This window comes from Lactuca saligna, chromosome 8 (genome assembly GCF_052625555.1).
Source record: "Lactuca saligna cultivar CGN05327 chromosome 8, ASM5262555v1, whole genome shotgun sequence".
Classification (NCBI taxonomy): Eukaryota; Viridiplantae; Streptophyta; class Magnoliopsida; order Asterales; family Asteraceae; genus Lactuca; species Lactuca saligna.
Genome location: NC_136424.1, coordinates 119,873,621 through 119,894,394, shown reverse-complemented (window position 1 = coordinate 119,894,394; position 20,774 = coordinate 119,873,621). Strand labels below are relative to the sequence as shown.

At 35.8% G+C, this 20,774-nt stretch overlaps 1 protein-coding gene across 2 annotated transcripts; it reads left to right on the top strand.

Moving 5' to 3' along the window:
* Positions 1 to 345: 345 nt before the first annotated feature.
* On the top strand, positions 346 to 3,305 carry LOC145011388 (leucine-rich repeat extensin-like protein 4). 2 transcript variants are annotated; one of them, XM_078970099.1, is made up of 2 exons: positions 347 to 2,097; positions 2,203 to 3,305. In XM_078970099.1, the coding sequence occupies exons 1-2, from the start codon at positions 654 to 656 to the stop codon at positions 2,976 to 2,978; spliced, it is 2,220 nt and encodes a 739-aa protein (XP_078826225.1). In that variant the 5' UTR covers positions 347 to 653; the 3' UTR covers positions 2,979 to 3,305. The 2 variants fall into 2 exon arrangements, with proteins under 2 accessions (XP_078826224.1, XP_078826225.1); XM_078970098.1 differs by having other exon boundaries at positions 346 to 3,305.
* Positions 3,306 to 20,774: the final 17,469 nt, after the last annotated feature.

Sequence of the window (20,774 nt, the reverse complement as noted above, 5' to 3'; positions counted from 1 at the left end):
ACAAGTCTTTTTCTTGTAAAATCACGACAAAAGAAAAACATAAATTTAACCAATAAACATCCAAAACGGCTTTTAAAATATGTTACTGTAAAATATATTGATGGATACAATTATTATTTATTCACTTTACAACAAATGAACAAACTCATAAATACAATACAATGGTCAAAAATATAATAAATGTAACAGATGGGAGAAAAACTAAAAAATTAAATATGGTATTTATACGGAAAGGACGGAGTAATTTAAAATCCCATTTAATTACTCCGCTACCGGACACCTCCATGCTCCGCCGGCCTCCGGCCATCGTATTATTTAATCCCCTTTTCAATCAATATAAATTCACATTCTTGTTTAGAAGGAGACTCTCATTTTCTATACAGAAAGAAAGAGAGAGAGAGAATCGGTGGGTGTTGAGCTGTGATTTAGCTGTCTTCATTCCCCACCCTCCGTTCACACCTTCTCCGAATCCCCTAGAAAAACCTCCACTTTCTCTCTCATAATTCAAAACCCTCATTCATCTCCTCCTTCTTCTACTTCTTCAATCGATAATCTTCACCCACATTTCGAGTTTCTTGTAATCGATTGTTGCGCTCACAGCGCAGGTTTGTTTACAACGATATAGTTAAGCCTCAGATGTCTAAGGTGTTGATATGAAGAAGACTTCGATCCTTGTTTATATTGCGCTGTTTGCATTATTGTCTGGTTTTGGGTTTTGTTTTTCCGGTGATGGTTCCGGTGTCGGCGGCGGGTTAAGTTCTGGAAAGCTGACTGACGGTGAGGTGATTTACATACGTCAACGGCAGCTTTTGTCCTACCTGGATGAGTTCGGTGACAGAGGTGAGAATGTGAGCGTGGATCCGACGCTGGTGTTTGAAAACCCTAGGCTGAGAAATGCTTACATTGCTTTACAAGCATGGAAGCAGGCGATACTCTCAGATCCACAAAATCTCACTTTGAATTGGGTGGGTTCTAGTGTGTGCAACTACACGGGAGTGTTCTGTGCACCCGCACTGGATAACAGTTCGGAGAGAACCGTTGCCGGAATCGACCTTAACCACGGCGATATCGCTGGGTATTTGCCGGAGGAGCTTGGGTTGCTCAAGGATCTTGCATTGTTTCATATTAATTCGAATCGGTTCTGTGGAACTGTCCCGAAGAAGTTTCGTCAGTTGAAGTTACTCTACGAATTGGATCTCAGCAACAACAGGTTCGCCGGAAAATTCCCTTACGTTGTTCTTAAATTACCGGTATTAAAGTTTTTGGATCTCCGGTTTAATGAGTTTGAAGGTAGTGTTCCTAAAGAATTGTTCGATAAAGACTTGGATGCTATATTTATTAATCACAACCGGTTTGTGTTTGAATTGCCGGATAATTTTGGCAATTCGCCGGTGTCTGTGATTGTTTTAGCGAACAATAGGTTTCATGGTTGTCTTCCGGCGAGCATCGGGAACATGTCGGATACTTTGAATGAGATTATCATGATAAACAATCAATTGAGGTCTTGTGTGCCGGAAGAAATTGGATTGTTGAAGGAGGTGACGGTGTTTGATGTGAGCTTTAATCAGTTAATGGGGCCGTTGCCGGAGAGTCTTTCTGGTTTGGTGAGCGTGGAGCAGTTGAATGTGGCTCATAATTACTTGACCGGAAGTATACCCAAGAGTATCTGTAGTCTTCCGAGGTTGGAGAATTTCACTTATTCTGATAATTTCTTCACCGGTGAGCCGCCGGAGTGTTTGAGGTTGGAGGAGTTTGATGATCGGAGGAATTGTTTGCCGGCGAGGCCGGCACAAAGGTCTAAAAAGCAGTGTGATATGTTCGCGTCTAAGAAGATTCATTGTAGTGCATTTAGGTGTACGCCATTTGTTCCGGCGCTTCCACCGCCGCCGCCACCATCACCTGCACCGCCAGTTTACTCTCCTCCCCCACCACCATCACCTCCACCACCTGTATATTCTCCTCCGCCGCCAGTTTACTCCCCTCCTCCACCGCCACCCTCACCTCCGCCCCCTGTTTACTCTCCTCCCCCACCTCCACCATCACCTCCACCGCCATCACCCCCTCCCCCACCTCCACCAGTTTACTCACCTCCCCCACCTCCACCGTCACCTCCACCACCATCACCTCCTCCACCACCCCCACCTGTTTATTCTCCTCCCCCACCGCCACCATCACCACCACCACCATCACCTCCTCCCCCACCTCCACCATCACCTCCGCCACCGGTTTACTCTCCACCGCCACCTCCACCATCACCCCCACCACCAGTTTACTCTCCTCCCCCACCTCCACCGTCACCCCCAGCACCAGTTTACTGTCCTCCCCCACCTCCAACCTATTGTGTACGATCACCACCACCTCCTCCACCTCCAACTGCATCCCCGCCTCCGCCGCCCTTGTTTTCCCCACCACCACCTGTTCCATATTACTACAACTCACCTCCTCCGCCTCATTCACCGCCCCCATATTACTATAACTCACCGCCTCCACCACACTCTCCACCACCACCTCGACCACACTCTCCACCACCACCTCCACCTCACTCACCGCCTCCACCACCTCCATCTTATATCTATTCATCACCACCACCACCTGCAGCCCATTCTCCACCACCGCCAGTTCATTCTCCACCTCCACCTGTCCATTCTCCCCCTCCACCAGTCCATTCTCCACCACCACCACCACCATCACCACCTCCTCCACCTCCTTGTATAGAACTACCTCCACCTCCCTGTATAGAACCACCACCACCACCATCCCCAACCCCATCACCTCCACCACCACCACCACCGCATAAATCACCACCACCACCAGCACCTGTTTACAGTTCCCCACCACCCCCAGTCCACCACCCGTCTCCACCTCCACCACCGATTATATACAACAGCCCACCACCTCCAGCTCCAGCGTACGAGGGGCCATTACCTCCGGTGATTGGCGTTTCTTACGCCTCCCCTCCACCACCACCCTTCTATTGATTCTTTGATGTATTCTGAAAACTCAAAACACCAAACCACAACAAATAATACAACCATTTGCATCATCTATTCCTTGAGCTTTTCCGAATTGATGACAGAAAACAGATAGAGAAAGAGAGAGAGCTGAAAAATAATAAAACAAATTTTATTTTAGGTTGCAGAAGCAGATCAAAGCATATCATATCCTCATCCTCATCCTCATGTATAGAGAAACATCCACTGGCATTCTTTCTCCTTCTCATTCTGCCTGTGGGTTTCTAATTTTATTATTTTATTTAAATTTCATACTTTTTCTTTTTTATAAATGAAGAACATTTTTATTATCCATTTTCTCTTCTTGTGTTTCTTTGTATAGCAAGTTCTGGTATGTATGTTGAAGTTTTGTGCCCTTGGCTTCCTTCTTAACTAAAATTAATTGGTATGTTTGTGTGTTTGTGGATCATGTGTTCATGCTTAAACGAAATTTATGAAGACGAGACACATCTTTTTATCTTTCATTTGTGCCAACGTAGCTATTTTTGTATAAAACCAAACCATAATCACTATAATCGGTTAATGTATTTCTATAATCATCGGGTAGATGTTAATATTGGGTTTGGTTAACGATTTAAGTCGGTGAATGGTTTAACACCGATTAACCAAAGTGGTTAAAGATTACCTAAGAATAAAAATATTTTTCTATTGAAACTGGTAAACGTAAAGTCTCTTGTTATAAAAAGTGAATGATTGTATCGTTGTAAAAAGTGAATGATTGTCTATATATAATTATATTGATAGAAGATTACTTATCATATATAGTTCTAAATAATTTCTCTTTAAAATTTCAACTTTTAATATAATTACATATCATATATTTAATATTATATTTTATTAAAAACATTTTGTTAATATTATTGATTCACTTCGGTTTCGGTTTATACTAGTTTGGTTTTAGGTGAAAGCTATAACCGAATTATACGGATTCGGTTAGTAATGGTTCATTTAAAATGGTTTGATTATATAAGTTACTTTGGTTATGATTTCTTTTTTCGGTTAATATGTTCACCCCTATAAAACATATTAGAGTTAGCAAATTTAGCAGGTGGCGGTAGTTCCGTGTATTTGCTTAACATGACGCGAATTACATTTTTTTTAACATGAACACGACATGACAATGTGTTTTTGTTTGTTAACACGAATACAATTTAATAAAAACATGACAAAATTAATAATAACCATTTGCATGATGTTTTACGTAAGTTTTTTATGAAATGGATTATTTAAACATGACAAAAAAATAATATAAAACAACATAGAATACTATTAAATATAAACAACTTTTGAACGTTAACATGATCTTTCTTTTCTATTATGGTGTTATTAGCTCGATAGATTTTGAACATGAACACAAATTTGAAATTTGATTATATTCCAATTTAATTTCATGTCTTGTATTTTTACCGTGTCATGTCATGATGATTTTTGAGATTGTTGAACTTATACATTCTTCATACATACAAATTTAATCCATACAAATACTTTTTATGCATGTTTTTTCAAAGATATCCTTTTGATTATAATGATTTCTTAAAGTAACAAATTTTGTTCTACACTTAATCACTGAAGGTTTTTTATACACTTTTTTACAATTGAACTATTTATATTACTCAAAAAACGTCATATTACTTGATTATTAGACTATCTACGATCTTATATCATTTTCACATTCTGATAGTATTTCATTTCAACGTATATCGTTTTCTATATAATTTTTTACAAAAAAAAATATATATTTTCTAATATATATTTTTTTCTTCAAACTTATTAGTTTTTTACTTATATATTTACATTTTTTTTATCTTTTTATATAAAAACTTTATAAAATATATTAGGGATATATACAGTAAAGTCCCAATATTTTTTCATCGATTTGACAAGAAAGTCCTAAACTTTATTTTTTTGACAGTAAAGTCCAAATTACCGGCAGTTTTTGACATTTTTACAATTTTTTCCAGGTTAGCCGGTAATTAGGATTTTTTTGTCAAAAAAATAAAGTTTACGACTTTCTTGTCAAATTGTTAATTAGGACTTTTTTTTGTTAAATCGTTGAAAATATTGGAACTTTAATGTATATATAATTGTTTTTGGTTGGAAATTTAATGGGATGATACTCTTTAAGCATAAGAGTTATTGAAACCTTCTCTAATCTGCTAGATTATATTGAAATCCTTAACATTTGTTTCTTGTTAAATCGATTTTTTAATCTTAACAAACCGACCGTGAAAAAAATTGAGATAATCAAGAAAGAAAGAACCAGAGTTGTGTTGGCTTTTTGCAGCCCCAAAAATGGAGAAATAAGAAATCGAAAAAACAAAATTGCCCTTCTTACCTTTCTCCACATTCACACCCTTTTGAATAGGCATGTGTTGTTTGTGTTTGTATAAAGCCATGACAATTTCATTTTTTTAGGTTTCTAATTTCATCATTTTTTAGACTGAAAAATCCAACACAACCTTGATTCTTTCTTTCTTTCTTTCTTGATTATCTCAATTTTTTTCAACATCGGTTTGTTAAGATTAAAAAAAACGATTTAACAAGAAGTAACGTAAAGGATTTCAATATGATCTAGCTGATTAGAGAAGGTTTCAATAACTCTATGCTTAAAGAGTATCATACTATTAAATTTCTAACAAAAAAATTATATATACACTAAAGTCCCAATATTTTCAATGATTTGACAAAAAAAGTCCTAAACCTTATTTTTTTTTGACAATAAAGTCCTAATTGACAATTTGACAAGAAAGTTCTAAACTATATTTTGTTGAAAAAAATGTCCCAATTACCGGCTAATCGGGAAAAAAAGGTAGAAGTGTCAAAAACTGCCGGTAATTTGAACTTTACTGATAAAAAAAAATAAAGTTTAGAACTTTCTTGTCAAATCGATGAAAATATTGGGACTTTACTGTATATATTCCAATATATTATTACAAAATTAAAACCAAATTAATTATTTGTATATACTCAGTTAGAGTTAGGTGTTATTTTGTTAAAATGACATTTTTTAAATAAAAAACTATATTTTAAAACACATTTTTATATATGTAAGATTGATAATATTTATTTAATACACAATACAATATAATAGACTAATTATCAAGTTTAGAATATCTATTCATATAAACGAAATTAGAATAGAATAAAACGAAAGATGGTGGATTCAAATTGATACAAAAAGTCCTTAAAGTGTGGATATACTAACGCAAAAAACTATCCCTTTTATTTATTATTATTATTATTATTATTATTATTATTATTATTATTATTATTATTATTATTATGATATTTAAGGTCAAAAAAATTGCTAAACACTCTGCAAAATAATTCTTGTTCTCGGTTAATGCCGGGTTTTAGGGCCAAAATTATAAATAACAATCATATATGACTTTTTTGTTAATATGATTAAAATTAAAGGATTTAAAAAAAAAATCTTTTTATATATACTAAAATTAATTTGAATAAAACTCAAAATAATAAATAAAGATACCATATACATCCATTTCACTAAAAAAATTATTTTTATTTATTAAAAAGCACAATAATGATAATATATATATATATATATATATATATATATATATATATATATATATATATATATATATATATATATATTATATTTTTTAAATGTATTTTCAATTATTATTCTATTCTATACAAATATATGAGTTAATGCGATGTTTTGGTGAAGCTTGGTGGCATGCACAAACCTTGGAGCCATGATAGAGCGTTGACGAGATTTTTAGAACCTTGGTTTTCTTCTGACAAATCTACAAAATCATCTTATATTTTATAGGATATATATGATCTCTTTATGATTTTAGTTATTATATTTATTGAATAGAATAAATAAATATAAAAATGATATAATGATATATAAATTACTGGTATTGTGTTTTTTAGTGTATATATATATATATATATATATATATATATATATATATATATATATATATATATATATATATATATTGTTTTTAATATATAAATATGAGTTTTCTTCGAATTAATCTAATATGTTGAAAAGAAATTTTTTCAACAAAAATGCTTAAACTTTAACCCTATTAATTAAAAAACTATACTTGATTATTTATTTACAATTTTGGCCTAGAAAACCAACATTAACCGGGAATAGTGGTTACTTTCAAGTGTTTATCCACTTTTTAGGTTTAATTAAAAAAAACAGTTATGCCTTTTGTGTTAATAAAGCCAAATTTTAGGAATTTTTTTATAGATTTCCCTAATGCTAATGGGTGTGGTGTGATACTTGTCACAATCCACTTAAGCACCAGTTATTTTTCCCACACTTTAGGCAAAACTTGCCATTTGCATGACGTGAATTTTTTTATAGATTTCCCTAATGCTAATGGATATATATATTTTCATTAAATGTTGAAAAATTTTAAATTTATGATTAGATTTTGATTTTTGTTGATTTCTTTTTCAAAATTAAAATGCATCTAAAAATGGAATCAAATGTTACCGGGCTAATTTTATTTATTGATAAAACATAAAAATAGATTTTACAAAAATACCAATACTATAACTATAAATTATCCCAAAAATTAGAGGTCCCCTAAGATCGGAGGCCCGGTGCGACCGCATCGCCGACACCATCCCAAGGCCGTCACTGCTCTTCACTATCTCTAAATCGCAAAGCCAACATTATTAGCCACTGTGAACCATCGTCGTTTTCATCCCATGTTCTGATTTAGATGCCTTCACTAACATCAAGATCACCATTAATGTATCGTCTTCTTCCCATATTCTTGATTTTAGGGTTCTAGTTCTCGATTTTAGGGTTCCAATTTTTGAGTTCTAATTGAGTATCGTCTTCTCCCTTACCCTTGATGCTTGTATAATCGATAGTGTTGGCCTATTGAGATGATGAGAAGTCGGTGATGGTGTTGTTCTGATGGTTGTAGTTTGAAATGTGATTGTTTGGTGGTGTTTTAGATATCAGTCAACTGATGTATTTTACTGGTGGTTGGATAAAGCTGGTTAGGTCAGAAAAGCGGGAACAATGGTGATGATGGATGAGGTGGTAGTCTGTGACGGGGGAGATGAAGTGGGGACGAAGCTATAGATAGAGGAGACGAACTGACGATGGTGGTCGGAAGGATAACACAATGAAGTGGGAGGGGGAAGGGGAGATGTGTGGGAGGCAGCAGCTTCGAAAAACCGTGGTCGATTTTATCTCTGGCTCTGGAGTTATGTTGTCGGCAGAAGAGAGGATGAATAACAAGAGATTATGAGGAATTAAGGAGTGAGCTGGGGTGGGGGTAGGAGGGTTGGTTGGGTGGGTTTTGTTTAGTTTTTATTTAAATAATAATAATAATAATAATAATAATAATAATAATAATAATAATAATAAATGGATTTAAAAAGTGAAAAAACAACGAAAATGGTAAAAGAGTCATTTAAGTTGTTCAAGGACCAAATCTATAAAAAGTTTATGATTTTGGACCAGTGGTGCAAGTTGAAAACTTTTTGGATTCCATCCATACTTTTTTGTTAACCATAGGGACCAAATTTGCAGCTTAGTCTTTTTATAAGTATTAGAAATCTTATAACGTTTTTTTTTTTCAAGTATGTAGCCATATTGACATTTTGGTTGTGTTGTAGAACAACTTGACTTAATTTGTCCACTTCTAAAAAATAGAAACTCGCTCTATTACCGTTCTTTACACCCAATTCACTTCTTTTTTTACACCCAACATATGAATATCCAACAATGAAAGTAGCAGGTGACCTAGAAACAAACTCTATACAATAAATCAACAAAGTCCTTTTAAATTATATATGATAGCTACAATCATTAAGATGTCATATTTATCCTATTCTACCTCAGTCCCATATTTATTGTCCACTTTTGACTTTTAAAGTTTTTTTCTTCAACTTTGAACTTAAATATTTTTGTTTTTGATATATAATACTTGATGCAAAAAATATATGAATGCATTGTCTTTTAAATGTTTTTTCATTGTTATAATTTTCATCAACTAATATATAACACAATAAGATCAAAGTTGAAAATAAAGACTTCAATAGTCAAAAGTTGACAATGAATATGGGATGGCAAGAGTATAATTTAAGAGGATTTTGTTGATTTGTCGTACGGATCATGTCTCTAGGCCACATGCTACTTTTATTGTTGAACTTTCGGCTCGTGGGTGTAAAAAAGGTAACTTAGGTGTAAAGAATGGAAATGGGGGGGGGGGGGGGGGGGGGGAGTTTACATTTTTTTAGAAAAGACTAAATTAAGTTCAAATTGTTCTACAATAGTTATAAAAACACATGCTAAATACAATTCATATAACTTTTGTTGATTTGTCATAAGGAGCGCATTTTCTAGGCTACATAGTGTGTATATTGAAACTATATTAGAGAATAATAACTTTCGGTAAACCTTCATTTTTTGAGGTTCAGTTCATTTGTGAGAGGCTCTTCAGTAGATTGTAGTTTTTGATGGGTTTTGAGAATAACATACAATTATATGTATGCATGAAACCTTAATTGAAGATCTACATTTTCTCCAATTAAACATACAATAATGAACAACAAAGTACAAACCCTAAATCCCTCGTGTAATAATTGAAAAGCACATAAATGGGTTATAACACATACCTTTAAGATTTTTATTGTAAACAATATTGAATCCTTGCTTCAAAGACCTTTGGTAGCAAGTGCCACAAGTGTCGTGCCTCTAATGGTTTACAAAATACTCAAGCAACCAATGAAAAAAATTAGAGAGAGAGAGAGAGGAGTAGATCAAAATTTCGGCCAAGGCACTTGGAATGAAGGGTTAGGCCGAAATTTAACCCTAAAGAGGGTTTATATAGGTGTAGGAAGGTATTGGATAAGGCAGGTGTATCCAAGATAACCCTAATCCCTTAATTTCCTTCCTAAGGCATCTAATGCACCCTTAGAGCCCAAGGAAACCCTAGAGATGCTCTAGATTTCATTCCCCTTACTTTAAGGAGGTTCTAGAATTGCCTAATGCTCAACTATTGAGCATTGTCACCTTTAGTCCCTACAGTTTTAATTAATTCCTTTAATCCCAAAACTAATTCCAAATTAATTTCTGATTAAATATTAATTAAACAACATGATTTCTAATTAATATATTATTTCCATAATACATTAATAAATCATTTACTTTGATATCTAATTAACTTGTTAACCAAGTAATAAGTTAATAAATCACTTCTTTCTCTAACAGTTATCATATTCAATTGCCAGGTTTGAAGGCAACCCAAAATGATTGTGCTATCATCAATTCAAGTATATACTAATTATATTTATGGGATTAGACACCTAATCCAACACTTTTATGGTAAAAGTTTTACACCCAAGACCTGAAAATTCAACACTAAAGTAGCATGTAGTCTAGAAATGTGTTTCTTCCGAGGTAATAAATAACATAAGGCGTGACTTGGTGGCAATGTCAAGTCTTAAGCTTTTCCGAGCCTTGGCAAGCCACGTCGTTTGTAATGCGTGACTTAAGGTGAGAATTATATATATATATATATATATATATATATATATTATATTTTTTAAATGTATTTTCAATTATTATTCTATTCTATACAAATATATGAGTTAATGCGATGTTTTGGTGAAGCTTGGTGGCATGCACAAACCTTGGAGCCATGATAGAGCGTTGATGAGATTTTTAGAACCTTGGTTTTCTTCTGACAAATCTACAAAATCATCTTATATTTTATAGGATATATATGACCTCTTTATGATTTTAGTTATTATATTTATTGAATAGAATAAATAAATATAAAAATGATATAATGATATATAAATTATTAGTATGTGTTTTTTAGTATATATATATATATATATATATATATATATATATATATATATATATATATATATATATTGTTTTTAATATATAAATATGAGTTTTCTTCGAATTAATCTAATATGTTGAAAAGAAAATTTTTCAACAAAAATACTTAAACTTTAACCCTATTAATTAAAAAACTATACTTGATTATTTATTTACAATTTTGGCCTAGAAAACCAACATTAACCGGGAATAGTGATTACTTTCAAGTGTTTATCCACTTTTTAGGTTTAATTAAAAAAAACAGTTATGCCTTTTGTGTTAATAAAGCCAAATTTTAGGAATTTTTTTTATAGATTTCCCTAATGCTAATGGGTGTGGTGTGATACTTGTCACGATCCACTTAAGCACCAGTTATTTTTCCCACACTTTAGGCAAAACTTGCCATTTGCATGACGTGAGTTGCCACACTTTTCATGTTAAATATATATTTTTAATTAATTTAGAAAATAAATATTGCAAACATGTTATTTTTTAAAAAACTTAGATTCCATTAAAAACAAAGAAATTAAAAAAAAACATAGAAATTCAAAAAAAGAAAAAGAAAACATAGAAATGAAAAGCATCACAAAAGCACTAGAAATTCAAAAACATCACACTAGAAATTCAAACACACAACCCACTAGAAATTAGAAGACACAACACTTCAGATTTGACGCCATTTGGGGTTCTGTCTTACAATTTGTTAAAACTCAACGAACTTGAAATCTTTTCCAATTTCAACACTGTAAGCCTTAAGAACATTCTCTAGCAAAGTATTTTTGTTTTCACCATTTCCGGCTTCATGCATCACCCTACGAAACCCAATGGTAAACCGAGTTGCGAGTGCATGTGCATTTCTCCATTTAGCGTAGAATATATCTTTTCTTTGAGGTTGAAGGGTTTGCCGGTTGTATTTATCTCAACGACTCTACTCCAAAAAGTAGTTGCACGGTTGTCATTGTGGTGTGGATTTTCTGATTCATCAATCCATGAACGAGCGAGTAAGATCTCTTTTTAATAACCATTTTTAATGATGATGTGTAGAAAAGGATGAAAATAATAAGAAAGTTAAGAGAATAGAATTAAAGATATTTGAATGGGGTGAATAATGAATAATGATGAACGTATATATAGTTGGGGATTAAGTGTTGAAAATTTAAAATTTTGAAGAGAAAACGATTATATTTTTGAAATTGGGTATTTTTTTTGGAAAGAAGTAATTTTTGAAAAATGGGTTTAAGTAATAAATGGGTAAAAAAAATACAATCTCTCTCATCACTGAATCATCGCCGAGTTGCAGAGCCGAACTCGGGCATATCGAGGCCTCGACCTGGTGTTCGCCGTGGTCAACGCGTGAATTCCTAAGTCCACACTGAGCAACCTAAAAGAATAATATAACACCAAATTTGATGTAATATTATGCTAAAATGACGTAGAAATAAAATAAGGTTGAAGATGATTGTATAACTTTTTAATCTAAAAAATAAAATTTAGCGAATCCACAAAAAATTTGGTCAAAACTCATACTATCTTGAGAGTAGGGATGTTATTCGGGTCGGAACCGGACCGAACCGATTCAAACCCGAAAACAAAATAAGTACTTGCTTGAACCGAAAACCGGATAAAATTACCAAAATGGGTTTGGTTCAGTTATTACCCGAATAATATGCACAAAATGATTAAGGACCTAATATAACTGAATAAATCGTATTAGGATTCTATAACCACAATAACCCGAAAAAAACCTAATACAATTTTCCATGAGTAGACAATATATTAATTCGTGAATTCTTAAAGACATAGAAGGAATTATCGATTTGTGAATATAAAGAGGAATGATCGACACTCAATTTCTGAATAGGAATGCTTGAGTAGGAAGTCGACTTCGATAATATAATTGTGTCGGAAGTCGACTTGGGAATACGAAGCAATAGGGTTTGTTTTTCTGTATTGAATGTACGACTCGATCACAAAAGGAGGGACACGGAAAAACACGATTGAATCGATTGGATGTAGGTCATTCAGTGTACCAAGAAAGATACGATTAAAAAACGACTTTTTAATTTCGGGTGGGCCGAATAAGCCCTTATTTGGGTCACCCGAGAACTGAATAAGTCTAATATAGATACCCGAGAACCGAATGGAATTGTTTGTTCAAACCTAATTCGGTTCAGTTCGGTTGGGTTTCGGTTTGTTTCGAGTTTCCGGGTCAAATTCTCATCGGTGCTTGAGAGTTCATAAAAGTTAAATGTTTCACTTAAAATAAGTAAAGCTTTGTAGAATGTAAACGTAATGAGATTTGAAATGTTGTTATAATTTGAATAAAAGCGATTTCGACCATTTTATTTTTAAGATATATGATTTTAAGGAGTCTTGGTGGGGAATGTGTCGAAATATAATATACGTTTACAACGTCGTCAATAGTTTCCTAATCTTAACTGAACCGATGATTTATATTATTATTATTATTATTATTATTATTATGTAATTTGATTAAATAAATAACAAAATTAATCTCATTGGTATCATTATGTCATCATCTCAAAATTACATGCCCTTGAAAGTTGAGAAAGTTTATTTGATTCTCATTTCATTTTCTTAGGAGAATGTAATCTTATACTATGCATATATGAATTTTTTAAAGTTCGAATTTGATTGTGATTTCATCTTAAGAAAAGAATCGGATGTTGCTTTCAAAGGATGATTTTTGTAGTATTAGAACAATTAAATCTTATTATACAACAAATGTATTCTAAAATTTACTTTGAATCATAGTACTTTTAACCTTTCTAAGGTATTGTTTTTTTTTTTTTTTTTTTTTTTTTTTTTGTTTTTTAATGGTAAAATTTATTTAAAAACCTAACAAAATTTCAAAATATCAAAATTCATATAATAATCTTTCATCCAACCAATTCAATCTAACTTACATGCAATCTACGGATCCGAGTAAATAATAGAGAGACAATACCATAATTGCTATCAAATAAACATTTTCCAGATTTAGGGAGTGTTTGGTTGGCAGGTAATGAATGAAATTCGATGGAAAATAATTTCAACTCCCTTAAATTTCTGCGATTGGTTGAACTTAGAGAGGGGGGGGGGGGGGATTCATAAATGAAATTAATTTTCCACCATATAAAGGAAAGTAGATTCCTTTCAAAGTTGGATAAAAACATTCATTCTCATCAAGAAAAATGATAGATTACAAAAATACATTTGTTATTTATCAAAAAACCAGCACTCATCACTATTGCTACTGATCACCATCCACCACCACCATCACCATCGACTACCACCATCACCACCGACTACCACCATCGCCATTACCATCGATACCGCTACCACCACCACCATCACCCGCCACACCACCCACCACAGTCACCACCATTATTGTCGCCAATACCACCACTACCACCGCCATCACCACCACCACTACCACTGTCCTCATCGCCACCACCATCGCTACTACCACAACAGACGTCACCAACAACATCACCGCCGTTGTTGCTGCCACCACTACCGCCAATAACATCACAACCACTACCATCACCCACCACTGCTACCACCATCACCACCACCACCACCGTTATTGTCGCCACCATTACTATTACCACCCGTTACCACCACCGTCGTCGCCACCACTACGTTCACCACCATAACCACTACCATCACCCAACACTACCACTATCGTTGCCACCACCACTATCGCCACTGCCACCACCATGGTCGCCACTGCCGAGATTTTACTATACTTATAGTTTTTATTATGTATCTTAACATATAAGTTAGAAAATAAAGTAAAATTAAGCAAAACAGACAAAAAGGGTAACTTTGTCATTTTATATGGATTCTAATTCCATATCCTATTAGTCAAATAGAATCTGGAACTAATTCAAATTTCATTTCCTTCAAGCCAAACAGGATATGAAATTGGATTCAAATTCCTGATTCATTTTCCAATTCCATCAAAAACATTCTTCAAACCAAACAACACCTTAACATTTTGCATACATAAACACATTATGAAACAACCAAATGGGCCAAGCTATTGTGAGAACTACCACATCAAATGCATTATTTTTTTGGAAAAAGAAAATATGAGAAATTATCGGAAAATTTTCAATTTTTAGCCAAAATAAAATATGAGAACTAAAATTTTGCTCCAACGAAAAATTGTTTTAATTATATTTAACATTGGAAAGTATTGGTTGGCCCACCTAACACACCATCTACATATTCTCCCCACACCTATGTCAGTCTTTAGTCTTCACTCTTCCTTCTCTAATCGATCGAAATATTGATGTGAACCCTACACATATGAAGATGATTGTAACGACCTAAATTTTCTATCATCTAATTTAAGTGATATATCATAGTTTTATCTACACAATTCAAAATTCTACTTTAATTAAAACACTTTACATCCCAGGATAAATCATGGGTTTACAATAAAATCTTACATACAAGTTGGAATAAGGAAAATACAATAATAGCAACCTACTATGTAAGTCTTGAACTTGTGCTTCTGTGTTATCCTCTAGTACCACGACTGTTGTTACCTGAACCTACAAAACATAAAATCTTTGCAGTATTAGACATAATGTGTCTGGTGAGTTATTCTTATATCTTCATTATCTTTTTTTTTTTCTAATACTCTGTGATGTATCTCTTTCTCCAATAACATACACTTTTATTCTTCATTCTTTCATCTATCTATTCTATCTTTATTCACTAATCTTTCTTTCAGCCCTTTCGCATCTCATTTAACTCTTTATTTGTCATCCACTCTATTTTTTTATACTCTTCTTTCACATTTTTTTAGCCTTTCTCAGGCTCTTCTCATACTCTACACATACTCTATCTCTATCTCTACCTCTATCTCTTCTCTACTCTACTTATTTTCTATTTTTGTCTCTTATTTATCTCTTGCTATGTTATATGCTCTTTCTATTCTCTGCTCTATCACTTCTCTACTCTACTTTTTCTCTTCTCTACTTTATCTCTTCTCTAATGCCTTAACATTTTGTTCTCATGTAGAACCAACGGTCACATCTCATACTTTAATCTCATATCTTGTGACCCCTTGTGGATCCTTAACCATTTTTCTTCTCTTGAATCCCTCACGGGGTTCCTTACATTTAATCCTTCACAGATTACATCTAATTTCTTAAAAGAACTCTTTTATCTCATTCCTCTCAAGGAACTTTTATCTATCTTCTCCAATCATACACAATCTGGATTCCCATAGGAACCATCTATCTATATTACTAAAAGTTGGTGGACCAACTTCGCGAGTTGACCAAAAGTTGACTTTGACTTTGACTTTGACCTAAGTTGACCATGAAATGGTAACTAAGGAAAATGATTATGTGTAACATTTGAGAGGAGTTGATACCGACAGCAAGGATAGTTCAGACACTTCACAAAACTGAGGTAAGTTACCTTCCAGTAGAAGTGAGTCTAAGGCCACAATGCTGGCCCACTAGTAAGAGCTTGTAGTTAGATGATTGTCTGTGTGATAATTGTTTGGTATGAAACTATCTGTTGTGTTCTATGAACTTGTATACTATGATTCTATGTGGTAGTGGTAGGGGTGAAATAGTCCCTGTTATCCGGTTGGAATAGACTGAATGGGAGGCCAGCACCTAGATATGCTAGGCAGTTATCTAGTTGGAATAAACCGAAGGGGAGGCCAACACCCAAATTGTAACGACCCGTTCCCGGTATGTTGATTTATTGGTAATTATAGTGAGTTTTTCAAGAGGGACTCGGCGAGTTCTAGCCTGACTCGCCGAGTAGGGTCGCGCCTGAGGGCACGCGTGAGCCGGGGACTCGACGAGTCCATATCCCTGACTCGGCGAGTCCGTCTGTCTGGGTGAAACCCTAAAATCCCCGGGTTGCCCACTATTTATACCACCTTATAGCCCCCATCCTCGCCTCCCTCACCCTGAGAACGCAGTGTTAGAACCCTAAACCTCCCTTGAAGAGCTTATATGTGTTTTGGTGCCATTTTGTGAAGGTGTGAAGAAGGAGAAGAAGGAAGAAGCAAGGAGAAGTGTTGTAGTGCAAAGATCCAAGGCCAAATCAGAGTTAATTGAGATATTTTCGGAGTTCCCTCTTGTTATATGCTTTAAACTTCCATTAGAGCTCTCCTAAGAGCTAGTTGATGCTTGTTCCAAGCCTTACACTTGCATGAACGTCTTAGTAAGTCGAAATAGCTATGGATCTGAATGTTGGGGTGTTGTAGAGCCCAGATCTACTGTCTTTTTGGAGTTATATTGCATGATAACCATAGATCTACCCATTTTGTGCATCTTTTAGCCTTATTTCCCTTATTCATGAGGTTGTACACGTAAAGTTGGAAACTTTACGTGGTAAATCAGCTTATTGGACTCAGATGTATCAATTGTATGCATTGGATTCAAACAAAATCGAGTAAAAATCAGTTGCATGGCGGCAACTCGGCGAGTCGGAAGAACGACTCGACGAGTTGGGTCGCGAGTCCCGAGTTCTTCAGTTTTATCAGTGTCGAGTGGACGAGGTGAGTTAGAGAGTGGACTCAACGAGTTGAGGGTGAACTCAGTGATGAAGGGACTCGGCGAGTTGTTCATCAACTCGGCGAGTCCAAGGCAATCTTCTTGGGATCAAGAACAACTTGTCGTGTCTGTTCATACGACTCGGCGAGTCGGATGAAGATTGTCTGAGTTCTTGGATCAAGAGGGTACCCGTCGAGTCGATGCCAGACTCGACGAGTAGCAGTGAGCAAAAGTGAAAAGTGAGAGTAGGACTCGGCGAGTTGGGTGGCCCAACTCGGCGAGTCAGCCCAAAAGAGAGTTGACTTTGACCAAGGGTAAAAGAGTCATTTACCCCAAGCGCAGTGTTTAGTATTTGATTGAGTGTGTTTATGGACTTGTAGCCGAGGAGATTCAGGAGCAGCCGCCGTTAGCTTTCCGAGCCACACACTCAGCAGCCAGCTTACGAGGTGAGTTTCCTTCCAGTAGGAACGGGTCTAAGGCCACAATGCCGGCCCGTTCAGGTAGCAGTAGTTTCCGGATTTAGGTCCGATGCAGTAGTTGGTATGTTCGATGCCTTCGTGGTTCGAACAGGATTTATGTGCTATGTTTTATGTGCTAAGTACTATGTGTTCCGGGCCACGACCCGATGTAGCATGTCATATATGTGTTATGCTAGTTGATGTGTTATGCTATGCCATGTTCAGTCAGACTGTTCCGGACTTCGGTCCGATGCAGTTAGTTCCGGACTTCGGTCCGATGCAGGGGACAAGGTCCCAGTCAGTTCCGGACTTCGGTCTGATGCAGTTAGTTCCGGACTTCGGTCCGATGCAGGGGACAAGGTCCCAGTCAGTTCCGGACTTCGGTCCGATGCAGTTAGTTCCGGACTTCGGTCCGATGCAGGGGACAAGGTCCCAGTCAGTTCCGGACTTCGGTCCGATGCAGTTTCCGGGCTTCGGCCCGATGCAGTGGGCAAGGCCCAATATGTGTTTATATGTTATTGTATGGTATGTGGTAGTTTGGGGGAGCTCACTAAGCTTCGTGCTTACAGTTTCAGTTTGGTTTCAGGTACTTCCGCAAGCAAAGGGAAGAGCTCGGGGTGACAACATCGCACACACCACAGCATAGCTTTTATCCTGGGGATGTCTTTTGATGTTTTGGATTGATGTTGTATGATACAGTTTTCCGCATAATATTTTATTATGTTTTGGGGATACATCGCGTATGTTTTATGTTATGATACTTATATTACGGTTCAGATTATATTGAAAAACGAAAATTTTTGGGTCGTGTTTTTGGGTCGTTTCACAAATATGTTAGGCAGTTATCCAGTTGGAATAAACCGAAGGGGAGGCCAACATCCAGATATGGTAGGCAGTTATCCGATTGGAATAGACCAAAGGGGAGACCAACACCCAGATATGCTAGGCGGATATCCGGTTGGAATAGACCGAAGGGGGGGCCGGCACCCAAATATGTCTGGCAGTATGCAATATGTATGGTATTTGGTATGATGAGGGAACTTACTAAGCTTCGTGCTTACAATTTTCAGTTATGTTTTCAGGTACCTCTTCGTCGAAAGGGAAGGAGCCGAAACGGTAGCAGTGCATGGAACACATGATTTCCACATTATGACTTCCTGGGGATGGTACTCTAATATATTTTTATTATTCCATGACATGTTATATGACTTTTGATTTATGAGTTTAATAATTGATACATTATCAATGATGTTTTTCAGTAAACAGTTTGATAAGAAATACAATTAAAAACAAAATTTTTGGTCATGATTTTTGGGATGTTACAAGTTGATATCAGAGCCTTGGTTCAGGGATTCAGGCGCACTCTCGAGTGTGTCTGGAATCAAACTAAGGGATTGGTATGAGAATTTTCAAAGAAAATCATTTTTGTAAAAATGAATTTTGAAAAGATCCTAAAAAGAGAAAGGAAATTTGCAAATAACAAGGTGTGTGATGCGTGCGACCGGCCGTGCTCAAGTAAGTTTTCCCCAAGATACCCATACATTTTATGTTACGATATGATTATGAGAACTGCATGTTAGATTAGGGCTAAGGGTCTAGGAAGGATGCCTTTTATGCTATTGTATGTGTATGAGAACTGCATGCTAAAATAGGGCTAAGGATCTAGGAATATATCTGATATACCTGTTATATGTGCTTATTAAGCTGCATGATAGTATTGATTAGACAATAATATGATAGCCAAAATAGGATATGCTTGGTTTGGGTTACTTAATGCCCGAATGTTGCTTAATTTGTGCTATTAGGGGTCCTAGTTATCTTTAATTAACAAGTAAACGAATACGTTAAGTTACATATTACGAGGACTAAATAAATTCAGAAGGTTAGGTTTAGCCTTATTTCGCAGCTCTCGTTTGAGTCTAACCGTTATAGGGAGATACCTCTCATTCGAAAAATTATCTGGTCTTAGTAATATGTAATAGTATTCGCAAGTTAGTTAGGGAGAGATGACAGGGACTTTTTGTGCTGTTGATGGCGGAGAGTGGGTTGGAGAGTTACCCTAGGGTAAGCCTAGGATGAGATTACTGCAGCTAGCGGTAATAGTAGAAAGGACTTGGTGAAGTTAAAGCAAACCTTGAGGAAAGTATAGATAGATGTGGAAGGTAGTATGGGCCCGTACTACTAAAAGCAGAGGATCCATACTCGAGTCAAGGACGGACCAGATAGAACCAAGGAACTTGTAGAGTGTGTAAGATTTGTTAGGATTATGTATGAACCTGACACTTATGTATTTTTTCATAATGGTGATGATTACGCATCATGGAGCAAGACGATCGGGATCAGGATCAGGTTCGGGTTCCGAGCCAGTGGATGAGAGACTACGTGAGTTGACCGCGTCAGATATCACGAGAGGTATCCTTGAGGCGACCCCGATTATCTTCGGGTCAATCAAGGAAGGGATCATAGAGCTGATGGAGGATCGCCTCATGGAGTTCAGGAGCGATACGTCATCTGGCCATACAGGGACACGTGCTCTATCCTTTAAGGATTTCTGGGGATGTGGTGCGCCAGACTTTCATGGGGTGAAAGACCCCATTATTGCCAGATGATGGATTGTAGACATGGAGTCTGCTCAGTTGATGAGCTTCTGCCCTAAGGGGTCGAAGGTCAGGTATTCAACTGGATGTTTGAGGGATAGGGCCAGAGATTGGTGGGAGTCGATTGGTGATTCCTTGGGAGCCTCAGCTATTGAGGCTATGACTTGGTTAGACTTTTGTGGCCCGGTTTAGGGCTCAGTTCGCCCCCGCTGTGGAGCTTCAACAGCTGGCCAAGGAGTTTCTAGATATGAGGCAGATGACAGAGACGGTGGCGGAGATTACCGCCAAGTTCTAGGAGAGGGCCTTATTGGTGCCTAAATATATGG

Bases quoted from the DNA above. Each gene is read 5' to 3' on its own strand.
- LOC145011388 (XM_078970098.1), top strand. From the start codon at position 654: ATGAAGAAGACTTCGATCCTTGTTTATATTGCGCTGTTTGCATTATTG.